Source organism: Aethalodelphis obliquidens, unplaced genomic scaffold (genome assembly GCF_003676395.1).
Source record: "Aethalodelphis obliquidens isolate GAN/ISIS:26980383/991018 unplaced genomic scaffold, ASM367639v1 scaffold38, whole genome shotgun sequence".
NCBI lineage: Eukaryota > Metazoa > Chordata > Mammalia > Artiodactyla > Delphinidae > Aethalodelphis > Aethalodelphis obliquidens.
The window spans coordinates 5,432,618-5,451,079 of NW_020837982.1; the positions used below are offsets into that span (position 1 = coordinate 5,432,618).

General features: G+C 53.5%; 1 protein-coding gene across 2 annotated transcripts in view; it reads left to right on the plus strand.

Annotated features, from left to right (window-relative positions):
- The window catches only part of ABR (ABR activator of RhoGEF and GTPase), a 178,857-nt gene that overhangs the window by 34,520 nt on the left and 125,875 nt on the right, over window positions 1-18,462 (plus strand). The window contains exon 1 of one of the 2 annotated variants that reach the window (XM_027130543.1): window positions 11,235-11,321. The exons of the other annotated variant lie outside the window; for it this stretch is intronic. Coding sequence (XP_026986344.1) covers window positions 11,261-11,321 — 61 coding nt within the window. The 5' untranslated portion in view covers window positions 11,235-11,260. Of the gene's footprint in view, window positions 1-11,234; window positions 11,322-18,462 lie in introns of those variants that run through there. 2 annotated transcript variants of the gene reach the window in all.

Sequence of the window (18,462 nt, forward strand, 5' to 3'; positions counted from 1 at the left end):
CTTGGGATGTCAAAAGCTTGGATGCCTCGTGCGGCGTCATGACTGGTGGACAGGCACAGTCCACGGTGGGGATCTTGATCCGCTCAGGCTGCTATAACAAAATACCATAGGCTGAGTGGCTTAAACAACAGGTATTACTTTCTCACAGTTCTGGAGGCTGGGAAGTGCAAGATCAAGGTGCCAGCATGATCGAGTTCGTGGTGAGGCTCTCTTCCTGGCTTGCGGTCATTGCCTTCTTGCTGTGTGTCCACACGGCGGAGAGAGAGCTCTGGTCTCTTCTTATAAGGGCACCAGTCCCATCATGGAGACCCCACCCTCGTGACCTCATCGAAACCTAATTGCTCTCAAAGACCTCACCTTCAAATACCTTCACATTGAGGATTAGGGCTTCAACCTATGAATGGGGGGGGGGGACGGGGGGACACAAACATTCATTCAGTCCGTAAAAGCTGTTGAGGACCTAACTTACCACTGTAAAGCAGTTATACTCCAATAAAGATGTTAAAAAAAAAGTCAACTGGAAAAAACAAAAAAGCTGTTGAGAGCTTGGGCTCTGGACCCAGTCAGATCTGACTGAAGTTGGCTCTACCACTTACTAGAGGTGTGACTTTGAGTCTGTTCTATAAAGTAGGGATAATGATTGTGTCTTCCACGTAGAAGTGTCATGTATTAAAGGTTAGAGTTACATAAAAACAAAAAGTAGAATGGTGGTGAGCAGGGGCTAGAGGACGGCAGAAATGGGGAGGTGTTGGTCAAAGGGTACGAACTTTCAGTTATAAGATGAATGAGTTCTGGGGTTCTAATGTATAACACGGTGACTCTAGTTAGCGATACCGTATCGAATACTTGAAAGGTTCTCAGAGAGTAGATCTTAGATGTTCTCACCACACACATACACACAAAGTAACTACGTGAGATAATAAATGAGTTAACTAACCTTATTGTGGTAATCATTTCACAATACATTTTTATATCAAGTCATCACACTGTATACCCTAAACTTACAAAATGTTTTTTGTCAATTATATCTCAATAAAGCTGGGGAAAAAAAGTGAGAGTGAAAGTCATGCGCTTAGCACAGTGCCCAGAACGTAAATATTGGTGAAGCCGGGGACACATTGATGGAAGGGCTTTCGGGAATGAGTGCCTCTGCCCACAAACTCACAGGGAGGGGAGGTGGTCCTGAACCTTCGTGGGCGTTGCAGGGGGAGGAGGTGCCCCAGAAAGGCTTCTTTATAAAGACAGGCCTAAGAAAAGCTGCAGATTCTGTTGTGTCCCTGATTCATGCTGAGGTTGCACATCAGATTAGCAAGTCTGTATTCTCCCCCAGTTCCCAAAAGAACCTTCTCCCCAGTCATCCATTCTGGTCCCCCTCCTCATCCACTTTTTGCCTCTGTGTAATTGCTTATGCTTCTCCCCCCACCCCCCGCCAGAATGCCTGCCTCCCCACCCCACCATTTTTGCCAATGAAATATGAGATGTCCTTCCAGGCCCTGGTTCAAATGGCATTTCCTCCAAGAAGCGTTTAGTCAGCAACTCAGTTCCAGGTGGTGACCCTCCCCACTCCCTCCATACCGTACTGTCTAGACCACTCTTTGGGCACAGCAGGGGCTGCCTTGCCTCTTGGTGACTTCTGGGCATGTCTCAAATCCACTGTCATAAGCATCCTGAGCAAAGGAACACAGTCTTATTTATATAGGGTTCAGGGACTATTCGATGAGGTAATGAGTAACTTTTCTAGCCCTCATAACCCATGGAACTTCCTGAAATCTTGGGCAACTGAGGCGTAGGAAAGAAGACAGTTTTCCTCTCCCTCATCAGCTGTTTCCTGGTCATCTCTCAAGGAATGATAGACTGGGCAGCCTGCATCCATGCATATCATGGTGAGGAAACAGAGGCCCAGAGATGGAAAGAGAGTTCCTCAAGGTCACACAGCAGGTTAGGGGCAGAGCCAGGACCTGGATTCAGGGTGTGCTCAGTTTAGTGTGTTTCTTTGGGGAGAGGAAGTAGAGTGTTGAAGGGCAAAAATTTGGATTCTGGGGTAGTTGGGGGTTACTGTGATAATTCAGTGATTTAATGCATGCAGTCCTTAGATCAGCCCTGGCACGGGAAGCACCATGTGTTTGTTGCTGTCACCTTTATTACTCTTCCTCTGCCCTTTGTTGTCAACCACTACCTCCTCCCGGCAGGTCCCTTCATTTCAGGGAAGAGAAGTACACAAAGGGTATTAACTACGCCAGAACTTCTTTACTAAGCAGTAGGTGAGAAGTTGGCAGGTAGTGTAGAGGACTAACCATCCAGGTTACTGACCCCAGTGGCCTAGGGTGATTTCCTGGACCATCGAGAACCAAGGCCCAACAAATCAGACCTGGATGAATAATTGGACATTGTATTTGTCTCTGTTTTGGTGAAGGGGAAAATGAAAAGAAACCTGCTTCCCTTTTCGCAGGTGCCCAGCAGACCGGGTAAGTCTGGTGTAGTGCCCTCCAGGGCTCTCAGGTCTGCCCAGTGGTCACCGTAGCTCAGTGCAAGCAGCAGCCACAGAGGGTCTGCCCAAGCCCTGTCCGTCTGTCTGTCCAACTGTCAGGCAGTCTGTAGAACGTCTCAAGCTGGGTCCTCAGGAGGACAGGGTGCCCAGAATCAGTTTCCACCTCCTTCTCCCATCACTGAGCTGAAAGCAAGATTTCCCATCTGTCCGGTTGAAGGGGCATCAAAGTTATCACTGGAAGCTGGTGAGTGACAGCTGCAGCCTACAGCCCCCTGGGACAGGGGAGTTCAGCATAGCTACAGGCCACTGGCATCTTCTCTCCTGGACTCCCAGTGTCCGCACCCTACCAGGAGGAGAGACAGGACAGGAACGTACCCAAATCAAAATTAATTGCAAATTTGGGACAGGCCTAGGAGAAGGACTCTAAAAATTGAGACCAAAGTTCCCTTAATGGGCTGAACCATTTCTCAGTTTCTATTCCATTTCCATGTTGGTGTCTGATTGGGTGAAAAAGAGTGCAGCATCAAATGCTGGCTGCTTAGCAAGGGAGCCCTGGGCACTGGGGAGTTTTTAGTTGGGATTTCGTGTGAGCAGTTAGAGAATTAATTGGAACAGCGATTCTTCTGCTCCAGATCCGACTCTAGGATCCTGTTGTTTTTCTGCGTCTTTCGGAGAGTGAGACCATTCTGGACATGACATTCCAACTGGCCTTGACTGTTGTCTTTTTTTTTTTTTTTTTCTGCACTGCTCAGCTTGTGGGATGTTAGTTCCCCAGCCAGGGATTGAACCCCGGCCCTCAGCAGTGAGAGCGCAGAGTCCTAACCGCTGGACCACCAGGGAATTCCCCCCCAACAGTTCTTTCCAGTTGGAGCTGGGTCGGCTGAAACTTCTGTACTCCCGCATTCTAAGGTCTTAGTGACCAGGAGCATCTTTGGTCATTCATTCATTCATTTACTTATTCGTTCATTGAAACCACTATTTCAAGGTGCCAGGGGTACAGTGGTGAACAAGAGAGATGAGGTTCATACCTTCTCGGAGCTCTCAGTCTAGCAGAGGAGACAGGCATTAGGTGATTTACTAGAGCACTGAGTCATCTGAAATGCAGGCCTCCCCGGTCTGGTGGTTAGGGACAGCTTCCTAGCAGAAGTGATATTTACGATTAGAGGGAAGATAGGAGGTATCTGGGCAGAGTTGGATAGAGCATTTTAGCCAGAGATGTCGTCCTGTTCAAAAGTTCTGAAAAAGCAAGAGAGAACCGGGAGAAGAATGTGCCAGATGAAGATGAGAGGAGGGGAGGGGCCAGGCCACAGGGCCTTGTGTGCCACTAAAAGGGTGTGGTCTTTATTCTGACAGCAATGGGAAGTGTTCTCTAGTTGCTGTTTGATGCTGGAAAACTTCTTCCCCCAACTGATCGTTCTAGCTATGATGTCAGCCTCATGAGCCTGCGACTTCTAGACCAACAGGCCCAGCTCAGCTGTGACCACTGTGTGGCTTCCACTGACCAATGCAGACGGTGTTTCATTTTTTTCCACTCTTCCTTCATTAGAACATATGTCACGTGTGTTGGTTTCTCATGTCAGCCAGTGGCACCAGACAGTGTTCATGAAACTGAGCTGACCAGCCCAGATCAGGATGCGGTGAGCTTGGGGAAGGAGAAATTAGGACTCACCGGGTTTCACGATCAGTACTTGAAAGTGCCTTATGTGAAAGATGGGTGTCACGGGACAGTTTGGAGACAGAGAGCAAAGCTAGGTTGAGTCATCCATGTGGGAAGGAAGGCAGGGTGGCCCCTTGGGGGAAGGAGGGGCCGGTCTTCTGTGATTTCTTCTCAGAGACCATCTGCTGCTTCCTAACGGTCTGAGTCAGGCTGCCAGCCTGTCTGCCTTTCCCATCTAAGGGTCATAACAGCCCAACGCACACTGGGTGCAAGTGTGTGCCTGGCTTTGGGGGAGGGGCAGCCAGGGGCACTGGCATTCCTTGTGAAGGGGGCCTTGGCCAGATCACTCCCTCTCTCCACCTCTAAGGTTATAAAGGTAAAATTTAAGGAGGACGCCAAAGGCAGAATGATGGGGGAAAGAAGAACGGTGGTGTGTGTGTGTGTGTGTGTGTGTGTGTGTGTGTGTGTGTGTGTGTGTGTGTGTGTGTGTGTGTGTGTGTGTGTGGTTGCTAAGGAACAAGCCGCTGTTCCTCCTAACCAAGTAGTGTTCTTAACACTGTTGGCATTTGGGGACAGACCTTCTTTGGGATACTTCTGCATACTGCAGGACATTTCAACATCTCTGGCTTTAAAATGCTCCGACACATTTTCAAATATACTTCCTGGTGGGGCAATACAAACTAGCCCTCTCCTAACTGAGAACTACTGTTCCAGTGTTTATGGGAACAGGATACGTACAGGCCTTATGTCCTGCAGATGGCCAGCAGGAAGACTTGATAAGTCCTCTAATTTCAGAATATCTTAGAGAAGCTTTGGTCCAGTGGGATGGTTATTCTTCCCAGGCCACTCATGGGGGCTCCTGCTGTCTCCTGACCCCAGAGGGAGTTCCTCCTGACTTCTGTAGCCTCATTGCTCACAGTGGTAACCCAAAAGCCCAGAGCAAGATCCGGTGGACGAAGCTGAGATTTTGGTGCAGGTATTTCCAGGCCTCTTGGCTGGACTGTGTCCAGGGTGGCAGGACTGTGTCCAGGGTGGCTGAGATGCTGCTCTGTTGGACCACCAGATGGCGCTTGGGAGTCCCCGTTGTCTGCCGCAGGACCACTGGTGGCTGGAGTGACTGCAGAGGGAACTCCTCTTAAAGAGGCCTGGTCCTTAAAGAGACAGGGCCACACACCATGAACTTGAACGGTAACCCCAGAGCGAGACTCCGCTGATGACAAGCACCACTGGCTAGGCTCTGCTGCTCCTTTGTCCTCCCCTTCTTGAATGCTGAGCCACCAGCTCTTGGAGCTGGTCTCCTTGACAGCCAGCCCTCAGCCCCTGCAGCCACTCCTGGGCCTGACAGGGACAGGGCCAGCCTGGCGGGTGGCGTCAGAGCTCGTGGCAGAGTAGCGCAGGGCTGGGAGGCACCTGCAGAACTCTGGCTGAGAGAGCAAGAAGCACAGCCAGCTTCAGGGGAATGGTGACCACGGGAGGGCAGAGGGCCAGCCTGTGAGCTCTGGCCCCAGAGAGACATGCCTTTGCTTCACTTGGAGCTGATAAGGTTGGAGCCATTGAACTTTGTCTCTGGGTTTTGGGGACTTGTAGAATCCTTCTGTCTCTTCTGCTTGCCTCTTTCCAAATGCTGATGGGGATGCTGTGGTAAGTGAATCAGGCAGGGGGCTCCAGACCCTACTGTCGAGCCCTCTAATCTGCTCTCGGAAACCTCGCATGTTGACCTCTCGGTGGAACGATCCGAGCCCTGTCGGGTGAGGGCCACTTTAGCTGGGACGTGGCCCGAGACCCTCCTGAAATTGCAGCTTGCTTAGTTACTCTAAGGCAGCTACTCTTCCGGGGATGCTGGACTCACTGTGGCCCTACCCATGGGAGTGGGGCTTCAGCACAGCCCCCGAGAAATATGTGGGTGTCTGTGGGGAGCTTCACAGCTACAGGGACCTGGATGTCACCGTGCTTCTCCCGACCATGGTGCCGAGGGAGGCAACAAGGAGGTGAATGTGATCCTTTGGTTTACATCTTGCCATGACTCTTACATCTCTCCCGTGACTCAAGCTGACACAAAACTTTGGAAGAGAAATGAACAGCGAGGAGAGCTTCCAGTAAGCCTGTGCTGCCTGTAGATCTCGCTGTCTGCTGGAAAAGTGAGGAGCCTCGGAAGAGACGGGAAGGAAGAGGACAAAGGACAGACTGTTAGGCCAGAACTTCCCACTTAGAGGTGACCCAGGAGAGGCCTGGGGAATTCTCTTCTTTCCAGGTCCAAGGGGTGAGGGTGAATCTTAGAAGAGTAGATGCTGATTTACTGTACAGAGGTTAAAGGAAATGAAGCAAGGAGCCAGAAACAGGCCAATCCGGGGTCTGCCAGGGCAGATAGGAAGCCTGGAGGTCATCTCCCTGCTCCACCTGGGTGCCCACCTAGAGATGTGAAAACTGAGGCTGGAAAGTGGGGTTTGGCGGGGACTAGAGTTCAGGAAATCGTCATCGGATCGATTGCAGCTAGCTTGTCTCCAGGGTCCTGTGCCCTGTTGTAGTAGATGCGGTTTTCTTTGGGAACCAGTTCTCTTTCTGCTTAATCATTGGTGGCTCTGGGGGGTTCTGGAATTGCCTTCCTCCTGTAGCTCCAATTTCATCCTCCCTGAGTCTATAACTTCATTCTGTTTATTCATTTATTCCCTCATTGCAGCCCGGTACAGAGATTACACATGTGGACTCCGGATTCAGAATCTCGGTTCATTTCCAAGTATCACCACCTGCTAGCTGGCCAATAGCATAGCCTTCCTGCTTCTGCAGGACGGAATGGAGAGACTAGTAGTGCCTATCTCATTGGTTCATTATGAGGACTAAGAAAGGTGGTCTATGTGAAGCAGGGCCTGGCACTCAGGAAGCACTCCATCAAAGTTAGCCGTCATTAGTTTTATTTATTCAGCATGTATTATTGAAGGCCGATCTATGGGGCTTTTGGCAGAATGCTGGTCTGGGGGCGCAGTGTAGTAACGGCTGCCTTGGAGGTCTACCTGCTTCATTCATCCACGGGGCTGAGTGCAGTGAAAAAAGATGCAGTCCCAGCTTTTAAAGAGCTGATCTGCCAGAAAGGGTGCCAACGGGTTTTTGACTATCACAGTCTGATTTTGTTTTTGTTTTTGTTTTTTTGGCTGCACCGTACGGCATGCAGGATCTTAGTTCCCTGACCAGGGATGGAACCCGTGCCCCCTGCAGTGGAAGCGAGGAGTCCTAACCACTGGACCGCCAGGGAAGTCCCTTGTTTTTGTGAATTTGAATGCGGAGCCCACCGCCACCCCACCCCTGACCACCTGTACCTCCAGCCTGCTCACTCTGGTGCTCTCTGTGGGACTCAGAGTGGGAAGAGGTGAATGGACATCCTCTTCATCAACAGTGACCCCTGCAGGGACTCCCAGGGGCCTTCCTGTTGTGCACAGTGGAGCTGAGCTGCTAACAGCAAGGAGGGAAGAACAACGGAGATACCCAGTTTTGTTTCTAAGCATGGTCACCCTTTTCCCATTGGAGAGGGAGTGAGTAGCACAGCCCTGGGGATTAAGGGCAAGGCCGCTGACCTTCAGGATGGGATATATCTTCTTCCCACTCGGCCCCTCATCATCAGCCCAGTGCTCCCAGCAACCTACCCTTAAATCCCCCTTAAATCTGGTGGTGAGGCAGGAGCAGGCCCGTTGCTATGGGAAGCAGGGAGCCAGGACAGACTGAGTGCACAGGCCAGAGGGGAAGGAGGAACGTGTTCACCCAAAGGGCTAGACAGCAAATGGTTAGCGCAGACTTGGAGGACGAGGTGTGATGGGTGCTGATTCAGTGCCTTGGGGTGCACGGGCAGGTCCACACTTAGCTGAATCAGGGTGGCCTGTCCATGGAACGTCCCCCTGCTGCTCTGACAGATGCGGGTTGCTGGCAGAGCACTTCACCTTTGGCACAAGGCGAATGAGAATGACTCTTGCAACTCCTTCCTTCCTAGGATGTGGTATTGGGTCTCCCCCCACCTCCTCTCCACCCTCAGTGCCAGGAATCTGGAGGTTTCTGTCCTGGTCTCATATCACCCTGGTGCTTCCACACACTTGTCTCTATAGCCAAGGTTAGATGTTAATGTCTAACGTTTGTGATGTTAGTGTCTATTGGAAGCCATCCAATATAGGCATCAAGGGATCTTGAAGTAACTGCCCTTTCCTGGGACATATGTGTGAGACAGTTGTATGGAGATGGAAGAGGATTGGGAGAGTTTTCTAGAAGGTGGTCTCTAACCCACGGACCCGCGAAGATTTCCAGGGACCTTCGCCATCCTGCTTTCAACCCTGACAGTGGAGGCAGCATGCATGGCATTTTAGCTACACGAGTAGACTGCCAGGGTTCAAGTCTCAGCCTTCCACTTACTGTCTGGACAGGTTACTTAGCTGACCAGTGCCCCAGTTTGCTCATCTGGAAAATGGAAGGAGCTGAGCTAACAGTGAGGTTGTCATGTAAACAAAGCCTTAAGATCCAAGCCAGGTCCACTGCAGGCGTTCTCTGTTAAGTATTAGAAGTGTTCCTCCTTATTTTCCTCCAAGATCCCTCTCCCCTCTCCCCTCTATTTTGTTCTGGATTGGGAGGTCCAGGACAGGCTTGGACAGAAGGTAGAAAAAAGCAAACTATGGCAGTGTTAAGGAGAGCAACTGTTAACATTTTAGTCTGAAAATAGCTTGTTCCAGCCTTTGTAGATAAAAATGTAAAATGTATGCAAATGTATGTGACTCACGCAGAAACATACATCCATGGCCTCCTCGCAGTCAGTGCCCAGATGTGGCCATCAGGCAGCGTGCAGAGAGGGCCCAGGCTGCTTTGGTGGAGATGGGGGTCCTTGGGGAGGGGGCAGTGCTGCTGCTTCCCCGGGCGGGGCTCCTGCTTGCACCTTTCTTCTGGGTTCTGTGCCTCCCGTGTGGCAAGAAGAGAGGCCCTGGGCCCCTCTCTGCTCCTCCATCTCACTGTCCTCCCTCTGGTTCCTCCAGGAGCCCGTTTGCTTCCTCTCCCATCCTGGCTCTATTTCTGGAGCATCTCATTGGAGATGCACGCCCCCCTCTCTGCCAAGCTCCAGGTGCCTGCTTGCTTGGTCCTCCCAGTCTTGTGTGCAAGTCAGAGACGGTGGGAGGGTGACAGCTGAGCAGGGAGACCCACAAGATCCAGAGCCTGAGCCAGGAGGCCTGGGGTGCTAGAGAGCCAAGTGGATGCAGTGAGGGGACAGTGTCACCTCTAGGTTGAAAAACACCCACGCAGCCACCTATGGAGGCTTTTCACTCCCCAGAGCATCTTCCCCTGCAACTCCCAGGGGCTCACCCAGCCTGCTGTGAGCCTAGTGGCCACCACCTCCCCTTGGGCAGTTCTGGAGGCCGCTCCCTAAGCAGCTGCAGGGGCTGGGTGCAGGCTTCCTGTCAGCATCATGGGTGAGGGTCTGCTTCTCCGCTTAAGAACAAGGTCTGAAACTAATATAATATTGCATGTCAACTATACTTCGATTAAATTTTTTCTTTTTTAAGAAGAACTAGATCTGTGGTTGTTTGAGATGATGAGCGCCCCCCCCCCCAAATGCTCTGGAGATGCTGACAACACTGCCCCCTATAGAGGCCAGGGTGAGCTTTGCCTTGTAACCCTGTCCATTGACCTGGGTCCCATGAAGTCTTTGCCCTTAAAGCTGCTTGGACATGAGGGGTGGGAGGGTCTGGTCCATTATCAGAAACCTCACTATCTGAGGTAAAAACAGGGTAAATGGTCCAGGGCAGGGTTCCCTTGTGAGCCCGCTGCCTCCCTTCCCTTGGGTTCAGGAAAGGAGATTTAGCCCCACTGCCCTGGACCACCCTAGCCTGACCCTCCCTCCTCTCCAGTCCCTTCTCCAGGGTCCTTTGTTCCAAGGAGGCCTGTAGGACCAAACCTGCAGCCAAGTTGCCTTGGGTCACTTAGAACGTGCACCCAGGGCACAGGTATAAAACTCCCCCACTCCAACCTCTTCACAGCTTTTGGGGGGCGGGGGGGGGCGGGTCTTAGAAGGAATTTTGTTTCTAAAGGTCTGTTCTCAAAGGCATCTTGACCCCAGCCTTCCCTCAGCTTGTGATTAGGCATGCATGGTGTCTCTCCTTACAGGGGCTGTGGCTGGGATCCCCAGAGAAGGCTCCTGGAGGGAACCCAGCGGAGACCCTGGGCTCTCTCCTGTAACCCAGTTTATCCTCCACAGCCCCTCGACGAACCCCGGCCTCCCGCCTTTCTCCAGCCGCCGCCCGCTGGTGTGTAGGGCAGGAACCGCCCGGCCTTGGGGTCAAGGGTGTTTAAATAGATGAGGCACTGTTAAGGTTTGGAAGGAAAGAGTCCTAGGGCAGCCAAGAATTCCCGCGGGCGGGCAGGACGTTAACCCCGTCAGCGCCGCTCCCCAGGCTTGCCTAGGGGAGGGGCCTGGGAGCCTCACTGGCCCCTGAAACTGCGCTTAGAGATCCTGGGGTGGCAGGTGATGTCACCCCTGCGGGCTCGTAGGTCTCCCCGCGGCACCTAGTCAGCGGGTTGCCAGAATTTGGCCGAGCCCAGCGAGGGGAGGAAGAGGAGCCTGGGCCTGCGCCGCAGCCCGGAGACCCCCCGCGGGCCACTCCTCCGTCACCGGCTGGAGCGCCTCTCGCGTGGGGACCCCGGCTGCTCCCCACACCCCTACCCGGCTCTGGAGGCGTGCTGCGGGGAGGGGGCGCGGGAGCCTCGCGCCGATTGGTCGCGGCCCCCGCCCCCCCCGCCCCTGGGCGCCGTGCAGCCCCGGAGAAGTTGCTAGTTGGCGGGCGGGCTGCGGGGCCGCCGCTCCGGGATCCGCAGCGGGGCTCGCGGCGGTCGCAGGGGCCGGAAGGGCTCCCGGGGGCGCTCGCCGGCCCTCGCCCGCCCTCCCCTCCTCCCGGGCAGCTCCGGCTCGGTCCTCCCTGCTACCTGTTTCCCCGCCTCCCCCGGCTTCCACCCCGCGCTCGGCAACTTCGGCCTCTGGGGCTGGCCGCCCGCCCGCCGCCCGCGCCCTCCCTCCTTTGTTGTGCGATGAGGGTCGGGTTTCCGATCTGACGGAGCCGCCGCCGCCGCCGCCGCCGCCGCCGCGCGGAGCCGCGGGCATGGAGCCGCTCAGCCACCGGGGCCTGCCGCGCCTCTCCTGGATCGACACCCTCTACAGCAGTACGTGTGCGCTCGGGCAGGGGAGGCCAGGCGGGAAGGGGCCCCGGCACCCCGCGCTGCGCCTGGACGGCCCCGAGGCCCGCGATGCCGGGCTTCTCTGGGGAGCCCCGCGCGGACTAGGGGCTGCGTGCACGGCCGCCCAGGTGCCCGGCGGGCCGGCAGGCGGGCGAGCGGCGTAGGGTCCCGCGATCGGCCGCGGATGGGGTCCCCAGAGTGGACTTCAAGCCGGAGGGGGTGCGCAGTGGACCGACGGGGCCAGGAGAGCTGTGTCACCCCTCTCCCACCTGTTGTGTAACCGAGCACTCCCCAACCCTGGGGAAGAGGGGAGAGCTCTTGTAGGGTGCTGCCTCCGCTCCTCGACTGGCTTGTCCTTCTGCCCACGTTGAAGCAGAAAGGCCATTTTTGGTAAAGTCCTTGGCGCCTGAGTTTGCCACCTCAGGGACATCCTGAGGCCAGTGTGTTTCGGGGTGGGGGTGGGGTCGTGTGGTAAGGGAGACTGTAGGTGCACATCTCTGTGGGGGCCATTTGGATTCAGGACCTGAAAACCCCCAGCTCAGCAGTACTTCCTGCCGGGCTCAGCATCACCCGCACTTTCCCCCTCCCTCCCCCTCTCCCCTCCTTCCACACCCCTCAAAAAAGAAAAAACACTAACCTCGGCGGCGTCTCCACCCCCTCGCTCCCAAATCTGCCGCGATCACGTGATTGCCCTTGCACTGCCGCTGGGGATGTGTAACTGACCACTCGTACCTTCCGGGGGCTTGCGCCCAGCCTTCAGCGCCCGGACCCCGACCCCAACCCCGACTCCGACTCCGACTCCGACTTGCTTAGGTGGCTAAAGCACTGCATTTCTCCCACCCCTCCCTTGAGACGCCTTCCCCTAGCTTTCAGTGGTACAGGAAGAGGGTCCTGATAACCCCTGAAGAAGATAGCAAGTGGATTTCACCCTCCCTGATCGGTTCAGTGGGACCCTCCCACTCTCTCTTGCTAGGTCTCCTAGCCCAGAGTCCTGAGGCAGGGGCAGGGGTTGGGGGAGATAGGTGGAGCCAGGTTCTGGTTCTGGACCCTGGATGCCATGGGACAAGGACATTTTTAAGGGTCAACCTGGCTCGAATTCCTTGGTAACAGTCTTACGGTGGGCGGAGTGGACAAGGTGATGCCTTGAACCCCAAAGGCTTGCCCTGGAGGCTCCTCAGTACTCAGTACCCAACCTCTGACCTCTGTATCCCCTTGGGTCCCCACCATTCCCCATACCTTTTTCTTCTCCCTCTTCTCCCTTCATCCTTTTTCCTTTCCTTTCCTCCTCCCCACCCCATCCCCATCCTTTTCCCTTTCCTTTCCTCCGCCTCCCCCCGCCCCAGCTCTCCTTGTGATGGTTCATTCTGCTTTGGTTTTTCAACATCAAAGGGACAAAGCTGGATCCCCTGGGTGTCGGTCCCCCGCCAAGCCCAGCTACTCCATCTGCTCCTTCCCCTGCAGAGGCCAGCATCGTTGGGTGAAGGTCAGGGCCCACGGTTGCTGTGTGGTGTGTGTGCACGTGTGTTTGCCTGAATGGGGCACACATCTGTTCAGAGCCCTGCTGCAGATCAGCTCCTGACCCGAAGGAAGGATTAGTGACCTTCTCTTAGCTGTGCTCTTGCAAATAACAGTCATAACAATGCCTCATATTCACATGCAGCTTATGTTCCTGAATATTTCTGACTCTTTGCAAAACGCAGTACTGCTTTCCCTATTTCCCAGAGCATAGAATCCTATGGAAACCTGTCTCTGGCTTTCTCTTCATTGCCTTAAAGAAGACTCCCCCACCTGATCATCTGATCATTTCCAAGTTTTCCTACCACCCCCAACCCACCCCAACACCTAACCCCACACACAAACACAACCTGGAGCAAAGGAGCAAAATTGCCTGAGGGTGCTTTGAAAATTTCCGACTGGAGGAAGGTGGGATTGGAAAAGGGAATTTGACGGATGCCTTCTTTGAGGGGTGCCTGTTTATCAGCCCTGACTCAGGCAGGCTGGCATCTGAGCTGTCTACCCTTATGCTGCTGCCCTAGCCTCTGGGCTCCTGGGGCAGCCTGGATGGAGGGGAGGGGGCACACCAACTTGGCAGCCATGTGAGGAGGAGTCCTTGCCTCCTTCTTCCAAACAGCTGATTGGAGAGCCGTAGAATGAGACTTCCTGGGGAGGTGCTGTGCAGTCATGTTTGGGCTGTTAGCCATAAATTTTCCTCTTGACAAGAGCCTAAATTAAAACAAATACCCAAGCTGTCATTTGCCTGGCAGCATGGTTTCTGTGCCTCCCAGAGGAAGTTCCTCTGCCTCTCAGGAAGCTCTCTGCTCACAAGGTTCACAGGGTGGCAAGTCCCCACAAAAGCCAAGTCCATCAGGAATTGTAAAGGGGATGTACCCAGGGCACAGGGTAGCCCGTGTACTTCTTAGGGATGTGAATGACCCAGTGACGGAGGCTCCTTCTAAGCGCTGCTCCAGGTGGCAGTGATAGTAGCATCTCCTGAGGACCTACCATATGCCGGCACTGTGCTAGGCACTCCATCCGGGCTCTCCGTACCTCACAACTCTGCAAGATAGGTAGTCTTATCTCCCTTTTACAGGAAGAGAGGCTGAATAGGCTAAAATCATTACCCAAGGTCACATGACTGGTAAGTGACAAAGCTCGGATTTAGATCATACCCTAGGATGGCGAGGAAGACCCTGAGTGTCACCTAGATATGCCTGAACTTATTCAAGGTCTTGGAATGTCATGGAATGGGGGACCTCTGTCAAGAGTTCTCCCCAGAATGGTCCAGCGGGGTAAGTGGTCTGAATGACTGAGCCTAATTTGCCTCTGTGTCTCTTGGAGGAACTGAGGGCTGGCCCTGGAGCCAGGGCAGGGGTGGCTGAGGCTCTGTCTAATTTCACTGAGGCTGGCGATTCTCTACACCTAAGATGCCAGGCTGACAACCTGCCCCTCCCCTCACACGTCTTACCTTTGGAGCTGTCGGCTCAATCTTTCTGGCTTTAGCATATGTGCACGCTTCCGCTGCAGGCTCATGGCCACTTGATAAGGGGTGAACCTCAGACCCCCTCTTTCCCCTACAGTAGAAGTCCTGAAGGTCTGTAGTGATGGAGATCTGTCTGACTCAAGGAGATGGGCTGGCTCCCAGCTGCCCGTGTGACCTGGGACTGATTGGAGCACGGCCTTTGCCCCCGGTAAACTAGTGTGGCGGATGAGAGTTCCAGCCACCCCACCTCCTGTCTCTGGACCATTCATTTTCCTACATGAATGTAATAGTGTCAGCTTTGCCCCCTCAGTGCCTTGCCTAGATTCTTTCCCTGGAGCTGGTGTGTTTCTCTCTGCACGTCTTTTCTGCCTGTGTTCTTCGTCTTATCTTCTCTCTGTCTTTCTCTCACCACTGTTTCCACTAGACACCACTTTCTCTTGGTTTTCTTCTATACCACGGGATCAGGTTGGATCATACTAAGTTCTATGGAATAACAAAAATGGGAGGTACTCTGAAACTTTCTCTGTTCCTCCGAGTAGAGACGAAATCTTTCAGGATCTGTGTAAAAGAGAACTGAGGGCTACATTTAAGGTCTCTTCCTTGGCCATTCCAGCCTCTTTTTTGTCCCAGGCAATTTAGCTCTGGCCTCAAACATGCCGACTGTGGAGCCAAGAAAACCTCTAGATATTTGGGCCTCATAGAAGACAGAACATGATCATCTGTAGTTATTAGAACCTGCCTTTGGAGCTCACTTCTGTGACCGCAAGCGACATTTCCAAGGGAAATCTCTGGTGATATTTTTATGCCCCTTACAGACTCAGTGCCCTGTCCCATGGCCAGGAAAGCATCTGGGGCTGTGGGGATACAAACCCATCTCCAGATGATCAGGAACCTGCCTCCGTTTCCCACCTTATTCCTATATTAGTTGCACCAAGGACCAGGCCACTGGCCTGACAGTCGGTGTGGATTTGATCAGGGCAACTCTCCTACCCAGGCGGCATCAGACCACTCTGAGGTGCCAGTGAACACCTGCCAATGGATGCTTTCTTGTCCTGTGACAAAGCCTCCGTCACGTATGCCTGCTTGTCAACACCAGCCCATATTGGACGTGGCTGCTGGAGTCCCAGAGGTGGGCCTGGCAGAAGAATTAAGTCTCCTACTCAGAGAAATGTGATTTTTTGTTGCTGTTGTGATCGCTGCTGTTATGGTTCTTTGGGAAAAGGAAGGAATGACAGGAACATTGGTGAAGAAATAGCTAGGTGGGTAGAAGAAGTGGGGAGAGCCGGTAGGATGGACGACTTGGGGTGTTCTCTGGGTCCAGGGGCAATTCTGGTACCTTCCTTACTCACACTTCTCTGTAAAGTGAGGCTACGATGTCTCCCGTGGGTGCCACGGGGATTAACCGGTTAATGTTTCTCAAGTGCTTTGAAGATGAGGAGTGCTATTGAACTGATCAACTGTCCAGCTCCTCACAGCCTTTGTCACTGAACAGGGATCCACTAAAGGCTTGCAGAGGAGTTTGGAAGGGGCTGGGAAGTGTGTGAGGGGACAGGCAGGGTCAAGAATGTTGGACCACGTTCTCAGCTGGTGCCTAGCCCAGTGCCTTGTGCTATCATAAGCCCACAGTAATTTCCAGTTGTGTGTGTGAGTATGAGAGGGAAGAGAAAACTTCTGGGTTCTTGGTTCCTTTAACTCCTTACTCCACCAGCAAACCCCAGAAACCCGTTAGCTGGTCCATTCACAAGTTTCTGGCTGTGTGGATCTGGTAATTGTAGACCCCCCAAGGGAGTCCCACGCATTGCTAGGGCTTGTGATTATGTGATTGGAAGCCTTCCCCACACCAGTGTTGGTGCTGCAGCTGTTTGGCTCAGCTGGAGCCCTTTGGGGCAAACCAGGAGGAAGGCAGCTTCAGGACACCTGCACGTCATCTCCACGACGTCTGCCTCAGCCGGGCCCCTGGCTCTGGTAGGCTGAGGGGAATCCATGGGGGAGTTCCCACCACATTCTACCTGCAGGGGCTTGGCGCTTTCCACTGAGTACCAGGGAGAGAGGCCTGCAGGCTTACCTGTCTCCAGGGCTGGATAGGAGAGGCTGATTGTTTTGACTTGTGGCCTTGGTCTGCCCTAGCTTGCATTCCTTCTGGCAAGATATGGTCTGACGGAGCCATGGATGGCCCTGATTGGCAGTGGGAGCATTCTGCTTGTCTCTGAAGCTTGGGGAGAACCTGATCCTGTAAATGGGGAAGAAGAAGGAAATCAGGGCAACAGGCAAACTAGAGGATGCACCCCCATAAGAGGGTTGGGGATAGATGCCCAAGCCTACTCCCTGCCCAAGGCATTTGGCAAAGAGCCCTTTGAGGTGGGGCCGGCTGCAACCGTGACCCACTGCAGATGGGACAGCCAGTTCTCTTCCCCCAGGTTCAGACCTCATTTGGGCCTCTCACTCCGTTTTCTGCCCCCTGTGCTTTATTTCTGTCTTCTCTTCCTGCCCTTCCTTCCCTACCATACTGCGGGACGAAAGACGAATGTGGATTTACTGGCCATATAGAAACTGACAGGGTCAGTGTGGTCTTCGGGAGACAGGGCGGGCTCTGTGGTGACCTAATTGGTCAGGTGCCCTTCCCCTCTTTCCTCCACCTTCACCTCTGAGGCTTCCGTGTCCCTCTAGACCACAGATAGACGTAGCAGATGTGGTCAGGCATTTTGTCAAAGGTGGGCAACGTCTCCAGGAGTTGGGCAGCTGGGAGGACTCAGGTGGGCCAATGTCGATGGAGCTCAGAGTCCTCGTCACTCCAGGCAGCATAGCTCTTGGCCTTCCTGTGGTGTCAGTGGAGCTGGTACTACCTAGAAAAGCCCCAAATTGGCTAGGGATCTGTGGGTTTACTCAGGGCTGTTGGGGAAGGATGTGGCCATAATTACCTTCATGGGATTGAAGGGCTGATCCTATTAGTGTGTTGGGCTAACCCCTTCCTCCTGGGCATTGCCTCCTGGCCAGCAGCAAGGGTTTAATGGATCAAGATTATGGAGACTGAAGATGTTATACAATTAAGCCTAGTTATTTCCCTAGCTGGGGGATAGCTACCACGGACAACGGCAATTGGTTTCCTCACTTGTGGTCACTGTTCAGGTGCAGGTTGCCCTGGGCCTAAGCAGCATATAGTCCATCTTTTTGAGTGAGTTTCTCCCTTGAAGGTACAGCTTTATGAGAAAGATCCCTTTCTGAGAGGTTTGGGGTCTGGGTGGCTGTGTGCTCTATGAGATGGTACCCCTGGAGTTGTGCAGTGGGGACCTTTTAGGGAAATGTGTCTGAGCTCTGCAAAGGAGAAACCTTTGAAACCTCATCCTTGGGGCTCTCACAACCACTGGACCCAAGGAAGAGAAAGCCCATTAGTCCAACCAAGTTCAAGGAAATTCGATTTTTCCATTTGGTCGAGGAAGAATGGCAGAAAACATAAAGTTTAACCAGTCGTACTATGTGCCAGATGCTGTGGTAGGTACTTCCTTACCTTATCCTAACAACACACCAAGGTACCTTTTATCATCCCCCTGGTCTATGGATAAGGAATCTGAAGCCCTGAGAGGTTAACTTATTGCCGAAGGTCTCCCAGTTTGAGCTGCATCGGATCTCAGATGGCTCCAACTCTGTATAGAGCCCACTCAGCTGCCCACAGCGATAATGATCTTAGCCAACATCGATGAGGACCTACTGTGTGTCAGCACGGTCCCGGGCAGTGCCCGTGTGTTATCACTAATCTTCAACAGCCCCTACCTTATGAGGTAGGAAGGAATTATCTCTATTTTATAGGGAGGAAACTGGGACTCAGGGAAGTTAAGTAATTAATTCAAGGTCCTAGCGCTAGAGTACAAGCCAGGAATGGAGCACAGGGTTGGCCTGACTCGAAACCACGCTTCCTCCCACACTCCCTCGCCTTTCATGGGAGCTGGTATTTCGTGGAGATTGATTGATCCGTTCATCTCTCTAGCTAGAATGACAACTGTGGAGACTGTCTTGGCTGCCCCCGTGGTATTCGGGCAGCTCTCAGCCTCTGGGTTCCCTGTAAGTGCCCACCAGCTGGGCTGCCTCTTCCTAAGGTTGATTCCCAAGGAGCTCTCCCATGGGTACTTGGAACCCGTACCCCAGAGTTAC